General features: G+C 38.0%; 1 protein-coding gene across 1 annotated transcript in view; it reads left to right on the top strand.

Annotated features, from left to right (window-relative positions):
* Positions 1–8,625, top strand: part of dock3 (dedicator of cytokinesis 3) — a gene marked incomplete in the record, with an annotated part of 147,558 nt that overhangs the window by 100,872 nt on the left and 38,061 nt on the right. Inside the window, 2 exon segments of the mRNA XM_014016064.1 lie at positions 3,857–3,898; positions 4,205–4,359. Coding sequence (XP_013871518.1) covers positions 3,857–3,898; positions 4,205–4,359 — 197 coding nt within the window.

Here is an 8,625-nt window from a genome sequence, read left to right on the forward strand (position 1 = left end):
ACCCAAATGGGTGGGACAGAAGCGGAAGGTAGTAGCGTTTAGAAGAGGATGTGATGAGAACATTAGTTTATTTTCTATTTAAACATAAAAACAGCATTTTAATAACAACTAAAGGTGACATAGATACTTTATTATGGTATAGTATTTAAATATATGCCTGAGAAACACATAATATTGGCCCTTTAAAAACACTCTTAGCAAATTCAAGACCCCAAACATCCATAAATCAAGAAATTAAATTTGCACAATTGTTTTCTCATGTTAATGATTATTGCGCTCTTAATTAAAAGGAAAATGTGTTAAAAAAAATAAACAAACTTGTGAACAGATGCCAAAGTGTTTGTTTATCTGTGGAAACGGCTGAAGCAACTAAAAGCAGGTCAAAAATAAAAGGGATTTACATAAAACTAAAGAACAACTAACGAAATGCTGAATTAAATCAAYGCAGAAAAGATTTATACGGAACACGTCTTTACACATCTGAGAAATTATGTAACGTTTTTCAGATTTGTTTTGTAAATCCAAAGTGGTTTGCATAAAGCTGAGCCATTAAAGCCATTTTTATAGAAAAACAAATCACAGAATTCATCAGAGAATGTAGTTTATTCTGTTTTTTAATTTAAATATTTTAATGAACATTTTGAGCTGTGTGGAGCTCTTCCATCAAACCAGCTCCTCTCGAACTGTTCAGCTTCCAGCTCAGGAAACAACAGCTGCAAAAACTCAAGACCCCAAATATTACAAGAAGAAATATCCACTAATGACTTTATTAAACAAGAGCATAATTAAAACACAAAAGATGGTTTTTCATCTATGATTATTGCATTAATTTACTGTAATAATTATAGTAGAAATATTACATCACTTGATGTTTCCTGAGCTCAACTTACAAACTGCAGATTTAAACAGAATTTTCTTCTTTTCTTGCTTTTTCAAATCACTGCTCACTTCTCAGTTTTCTAGACATAGATCACTTAAAGCAGGACCAGATGTCTGTTTTCATAAATAATATATTAAAAATGAGTCCGAGCTGATTAATGTTGTCTGTGATGCACATCTTTGGTAGTTCATGTTGTTTTATAGTAATACTTGTAAATCTGTGTTGCGTCAATCCTGCTTTAAAAACCCTGCTGTTGGAGGGAATCTCTTCTCATCTGTTGCCTAGAGACTGATGTGGAAACATGAGAGAAAAGAGAAGAAAGAGAGAGAAAGTGGTTATATGTTGGGATGAAAGCTGGGATGGAGAGAACAGAGAGCAACAAAAAGTGTCCAGAGTTCAGAAGATACTGGTTCAAAAACAGATCTCTTCTTCAAAGATGATGGGGAAAAAAGGAAATGACACAAAAACAGACATAAATCTAATTTTGCTGCTGTTGTTGGTACCTGTCATGATCACAAAGAAGATAAAATGTGTTGGTTCCATCTTAGAATTTAGTAATTTAATGTTTTTTGTAACAGTAAAGCAGAAATAAGTCTGTATGAAGGAAACGAGCCTAATCGTCTTTAGTTAAAAGATGCACTCATACCAGTCAAACTGAGTACAAGTACTTTAGATTGGGTACTCGCTGGTTCCGAGTACTGACATGAGTACTTACTGAGAACTTAAACATTACACAGTGATTATAAAAACACAATTTTAACATTAGAATCTGGTTCTAAATCTGATTCATCTGATGTTTGTCAAAGTGAACCTCAGTCTTAACGGTTTATAATCCTGGTCCTCGAGGACCATTATCCTGCAAGTTTTAGTTGTTTTTCTGCTCTTCAGCAGGTTTTCAAGTTCTGCAGAAGCCTGTCAATCACTCATTCATTTAAATCTGGTGTGCCGAAGCAGTAAAACATCCAAAACATGCAGGATAGTGSTCCTCAAGGACCAGGATTGAGAACCACTTGTATAAACAGTCATACTTCATTCCTCAGATGTTAGTGTCTGTGAGGTGGTGGTATACAGATCAGTCTAAGTAATAATGATACCAACCTCGAGCCGTGAAGTTTAAATCTTGTAGCACCACAAGTCTTCAGCCACAGAACAGTCATCCATCTCCTGGATGACTGAGAGTCCACAGAAACGTCTGATAGTAACGGTGTCAGACGGTGTCGATGATATTTTCGTTTACTTGGARCACGTCACGTCGCTCTTGTTCCATAAAACACACGCTTCACCGGAGCTGCCGACCACAGGGAGGTTAAAATGTAAACAGTGACCTAAACGAGCGTGTCACATAATTATTTAACCTGTTCTGATTGCAGGGTTCCCACGGGTCCTTGAAATCCTTGAAAGTTTGTGAATTTGAAAAAAATAATTTCAAGGCCCTAGAAAGTTTGTGAAAACAGCCAAAAATTACACTTGTCCTTGAAAGTCCTTGAATATTTTGGGGGGACTGAAGTTTTCTATTCACACGACTGATTTTCACCATTTGTAAAAATAAATAAATAAATAAATAAATAAATAAACTTACTCTCGTTGCGGTGGATAATTCAGGATTACTGTAAACCAACGTGACCTTCAACAAATAATGTGAGCTATAGTCATAGTTTTAGCCAATCAGAGCAGGGCGGGTCTTTCTGAGCCCAGGTGAGAGCACCACAGCTCCTCCTGTCCTCACCGAGGGTCTGAACCTGTTCACWTCTCCTCCTCCCAAACTGAGCTGCTGAACCTCCCAGGACATAATTACATGTTCATGTATTGTGGATATGAATGTAGGGTAAACATTTAATCCACTTTCTTTCATTGATTCGGATTCAACAACTTCTATGTTGTTCAGTTTTTCATTGACTTTACATGATATGTAACCTGTTTATTGGTAACATTCTGTGGTAGGTAGTTGCCGTCAGGCATGGTTCTTGAAATTGAGGAAATTGGTACTGGAAAGTACTTGAAAGGTCCTTGAATTTGATGTTGAGCGAGGTGTGGGAACCCTGTGATTGAACAACTTCAGAATCAACAAGCGAAGAAGTAGCATCCACCGTAGCSACCTGTTGTTTACTCCTGAGCRGAATGTGACGTCATGTCATCTTCTGCGTGTGCGTGTCACATCGACGGCATAAAGCATTCACWCTGAAGTCTAATGAAAGTTGCATWTATGYGAACTTCCATGCAAAAAAGAAACAAAACGTATTGGTTCCGTGTATTGGGGCGTTTTGAACGAGGACTTTTAAAATGCTGATATCGAGCTGATACTGTATCTGTGTCTAATGCATTATTTACTTTTATGTTACTCTGTATGCTATCTGTTTGTTTTAACTCTATTTATGCAAAAATGTTGTTTTTTTGCAGGTTTTTGCAAGAAACATTTTCTAAAAATAAGTCTGTAAAAGCTCCTAAAATGATTAGTTAYGTCCATTAAGCAACAACAGCTCTTGATGGATTAAACACGCAGTGTTCCAAAAACAATAAGAAAGTCGCTGCAGACTGCTGGTAATTTGTTTCTCAGGTTGTTCCGCCGTCAACTGTCGTCGCTTCAATTCATCAAACAGCTTTTGACGTATCGCTGCCTCTCTGCTCACACAGACACATGACAAATTAGAGAGACAACTTGGAGTAATGAGTCCCTGGGGTCTTAAAGCATTTTCATCTTCTGAGGAAACGAGTTAAAGGAGGGGGGGGGGGAACAGAAGAGAAGAGTGGAGGATGGGGTAAGCAGGTGATGGCATCAGAGAGATTAGGAGGTAAAGTCAGAGTAGGGGCGAGGAAACGAGAAGCTGAAAAAAAAAGGTTTGAAATTAGGAGAGGAAACAAGGACAGTGTAAAGTAAACAACACTTGAGAATAAGGAGAGAATAAACCAGGATAATAGAAGAAGCAGAAATGTGAGGGGGGAGGATCAWACCTGATTTAATGTTTTGTTTTTCWCCAGCACCTGTCCAGCAGACACAGTGTCCAGCAGAGCACCACTCAGGTATGTGCTACATTATTAATATGTGCCTTTCTAAAACTGTTATCTTGTTGAAGGTTATGTAATTGATCTGTTATGAGGGTTTAGTTACTTTATTATACGTTTATCTGCCGGGTATTACAGGGGTTTGTTAGTCTCTATGGTCAAATTTGACATATTTGCATTGATTTGCTTCTACTTTACTCATGTAGAATTATTGTGCACCGTCCCTTATTTAAATAAATAAACCTATAATAGACATGAGAATTTATCCATTAAAAGATTTTCAYATTTTAAGAGTCCTGATTGACACTTTTTGCGGGTTTCCAGGGTGAGAACTCTCGACAGAGACATGGAGAACCTTGCCGGGTTCCGGTGCCGCACCACCTACTGGTCAATCTGAAGAGCTTCACCTACAACAGCATCGGAGAGGACACGGACATCTTCTTCTCTCTGTATGACCTGAGGGAGGGAAAGATGATCAGGTACACACTCAGTGTTGGTTTTTCTGTTTGTGTGTCTCGTCTTTGTGTTTAAGCTGATTTAACTGAGGAAACTCTGCAAGATAAATCATGGTTCTTACCTCCTGTTTCATCATTAAGTCAAACTCTTTTTTTTATCTCAGTCACAGGGAAGGATTTTTTTGTTCAAGTGCACGTGTGAGCAATAACAAAACATGACTGATTTAATTAAATGTTAATAAAAAGAAATCGTAGGGAAGAGTAATGTAAATTGACTTAAACCTGTGCTGTAAATATTTGTGCAGCTTGCTTTACTGCAGCAGAAAACCTGTGCTCTTGCAATGATGGCAAAGGAAGATTAAACTTAAAGCTTGGTTTTATCTATAAAATGCTGTAGTGGTTCTGGAGTTTTAAGGGGGAAAAAATCCTCCCGAAGAGGCAGAAAACCGATGGTGATGCACAAGAGATGAAGTATAACATTAACCTCGACGGCTCTCATGAAGTAGGRCTGCAGCTGAGCTTTAGACCCGACAGATCTGTGTCCTGAGAACTGCCTCCAGCTGGAGGTGAATCAGACGGAKCTGATACTGAAATAACAACAAACAGCAGTTGAACTGACTCGTCGAGCAAAGTGTTGATAAATCAACAGTGGGAGAAAATACTCATCAGTCTTGATGTGAGGGAAAGTAAAACGGAAGCTCACACTTGATTTTMCTTCACTGATTAACTTTCTGCCAAGCTCCGTTCCCTTTTCTGCGAGATTTTAATTAATTACTTTATTTTTGTCATTGTTATTGTTTATGAGTGAAATTCACAGAGAACTCGGCTGAAAACTTTGATGTGAAAACAGAACTTTGCAAAACATAACTCTTAAATCCCCTGCCAGGAAACAATGATGATAAACTCATAAAAAATGCAACATTTTGGAAACGTTAAAGTGTTTGTGACATTTACAAGTATGAATGCATTATTGGAAAGATAACATTGATGATGTGTTGCAAAAAAAAGTCACACCACTGAGATGAACGGCTGTTGAGATCTTTGCATTTGAAGTAACAGGAAGTGATGTCAAAGGTGATTGTCTGAACGTGAACATAGAATTGCCACAACCACTAACAACACAGACAGTAGAGAAGACTCTGATGTTTATTTAGATAATTTTGTGTCACTATCAGAGAGATGAAGAGTCAGAGTTCAAATAATMTTGTTTCAATAAACAAAATCCAGTTTTTTTTTTCTTTTTTAAAGAGTTCCYCTTTGATGTCACTTCCTGTTCAACTTTGGCTGAGCAAAGTTCAAAAATAAAGTATGCTAAATATGTGAATAAAATGGGTAAAATTGTGTGTATTAGGCCAAATTTCTTAAATAAAGTGTTCTTTGACTTTTTGTATTTGAATAATTATGTCACAGACACTTTAAAGTTGTTTAGTTTCGTTTCAAACTCCTTTTGTATGGCGCGGTATGTGGGCCAAAATTAAGATTATTGTGCAACCAGCAGTTGTTTCTTCCTTGTAGCAGGAGGTTTTATCTATTCCTAAGCCAGCTACTGATCTGATTAATGATAGGCYGGCACCGCTAACTGAGAGGCCGGCGCTGGCWAATGAGGAGATTATTCATTTGCATTAGCSTTGAAGAGGCTAGTGAYTAGCATRCCYAGGCTGCTCACCTACCTTTTTTTAGAGAGAAAAAAAAAACACTGCCATCGACCAATAGACAAGGGTAAACACAGCTGCTAATTCRGGTAGTAASTAAAGCTGTCTGCTCCRCAGTAATRTGTTTTATGTTTAATATTTATGCTTGAYGTCACGTTGAACRGTAAATTATGGTYACAGAAACACCTGTCKRTGTGTTTCGCTWWTAGGTTTTGTATGTCAACCATTTTAGTTGAGAAAGTTTTCTGTATTGAAAAAGTTAGTGTCTGATAAAGTTAGGTGAGCAGCCYAGGCATGCTAGTTTCTCACCTCTCCAACGCTAACACCAGCTTATCCATGCTAGTTTCCAGTGGTGGGCACAGTTCCCCTAAAGCACTAAAGCACTCACTGGGGAACTAATTTCCTGATTAGTGCTTTAGGGCTTTTGCTAATTTCTTAATTCATTAGTGGATTAGCACTTGCTAAATTTATGGGCTCAATTTATAAGCACTAATTGAGTTCTTTAAATATTATTGATCAATATTATTGTCAACAGCTGAGGGTGAAAGCTGTCAGACGTGTTGTTCATTTGTGTGTCACTTATCCACTAAATAAGTGGTTTTGTAACTGTTTCTGCTTCTGACCCACAAAATAACAGTTGCAGATGCTCGTGACCCCATATTTTACTTTTTTACCTACGCAAACTTTGCAAATAACTCGGTTAAACATGGGAATAATAACTATAAACAAACCTAGTAACTATGATACAAATATTTATTCATTTTTGATTATTTCAAAAAATGGCAAAAATCACGATGAAAATATTCCATTTGCGATTTTTTTGCATTTAAACTGATGTCTGGAAATTATCTGGGGACCACCACTTGATRTTTTGTGACCCACAAAGAGGTCCCGACCCCAACTTTGGGAACCACTGATCTAGATGAAATATYAACAATATTCTGCACACAGAAAATATTGTCTCATGTCGACTCTGAGGAATGTTCCATGGGTCCGCTGGGTTTTTAGTGCTTTAGAATTAGCTTTGGCTAAACTTTTAAGTGTGTTAGTGCTTTAGAATTAGGGGACCTAAATAATAAAGTTAGTGCTTTATGGTTAATGCAACTAATTTTTWTATTAGTGCTGCCCACCACTGCTAGTTTCTAACCTCTSCAGTGCTAATGCAAATAAATAGTCTTTTTCTCATTTGCAGCACCAGTCTCAGTTATCGGTGCCAGCCTATCATTAATCAGATCAATAGCTGGCTTAGGAATAGATAAAGYCTCCTGCTAAGGATGTAGCARTAATCTTAATTTTGGYCCTCRTACCATGCCGTACTTTTGAGTGATTTACATGCAAGTGATCAACTCTGACGTCGCTGTTCATGGTGTGTTTTTGGTTGAAAAATCTTGATTATATATTAAAATAAATACAGCCAAACAGTACAGGTGCTTTTAGGAGAGTTTCATAATTTATTTCYACTTTTCCTCCAGGAATGGTCCTGATTGAGATCAGTTGTGGCAGCATCTCATGACTTCATCTCTAACGTCTCTCCCTCTCTGCAGTCATGTGTCCTTTCTGCCTGATTCTCTCCGTTCCCTCATATCGCCCTAATACCGCAGAACAAATATCGTGTGGCCACACACAGCTGCTGTTAATAATATATGACCTCCTGCCTCTCCACTCCCTGTTTAATGAAAGGTCATCAATTATACATTCTTGGAGGGAACACAGATAAACAATTGTTAAGGTCAGTAAATACTGATGTGGGCCAGCCGTGGTCACCGTGGGAGTGAGATAAATCTTTATGTTTTTGTTTATATGTTGCTGCAGAAAAGAGGAGGATTTCTGTGCATTTGTTTAAACAAGAGGCTCAASAAGCACTCTGTCTTCCTAAKCTTTATTKTGTTCATTTATTTTTCCTCGGCCTCGCTGCGAACCAGCTTTGTCCTCTCCTAACAAACACCCAGCTGAGCCCACAAACACGTTTGACCTTGGCAGGCTGATTACAGGCTCCGTGCTGACTCAGCATCCAGGTCTGATGGCCGGACCTGCTCCTCTGAGGTGCTCAGATGACAGAGAGCGGAGCAGAGGAGAGGGGAGAGGACGAGGTCATGGCTGTCTTGTTTTCCAGAACTCCTCGGGCCGTTGGACTCACCTCACACCACAGAGACCGTTTGGCCTCAAAGCAGCTCTGCTTCCAGCAAAAACTTTGGTGTCTTTGTTTAGTTGTTACTAATTGCCTCCAGAATCCCAGTAAGTTCAGCTTCAAGGTCAAGGCTTAGTTTTGTGATGTCTTTTTTATGATTTTAGCCTGGTTCCCCTAAGTCCTTATCATGTTTCTTTTTGAGAGAAAACATTTCACAGATTTCTCCTCCCTTCTTTCATTTCAGTTACCACAGTAACAAAATRTCTTCCATCCTTCAGAGACCAGTTTGAGCTCCTGCTGCAAGTTTTTGTTAATTTGAGTGAAGCAAGTAGATTTTTTTTWAATCTTTGGGGAAAAAWTTTTTTTCACTTCATGCAGAAGACATATTGATTTTCTTACTTCCAACTGAAGTTATTTCTCTCTGACTAATTGCATTTTTTTTATTTAAAGGGGCAATATCATGTAAAATCAACTTTTTTGAGTTTTATATCATGTTATAATGTTATACTC

This window comes from Austrofundulus limnaeus, unplaced genomic scaffold (genome assembly GCF_001266775.1).
Source record: "Austrofundulus limnaeus strain Quisiro unplaced genomic scaffold, Austrofundulus_limnaeus-1.0 Scaffold137, whole genome shotgun sequence".
In the NCBI taxonomy this organism is placed as follows: domain Eukaryota; kingdom Metazoa; phylum Chordata; class Actinopteri; order Cyprinodontiformes; family Rivulidae; genus Austrofundulus; species Austrofundulus limnaeus.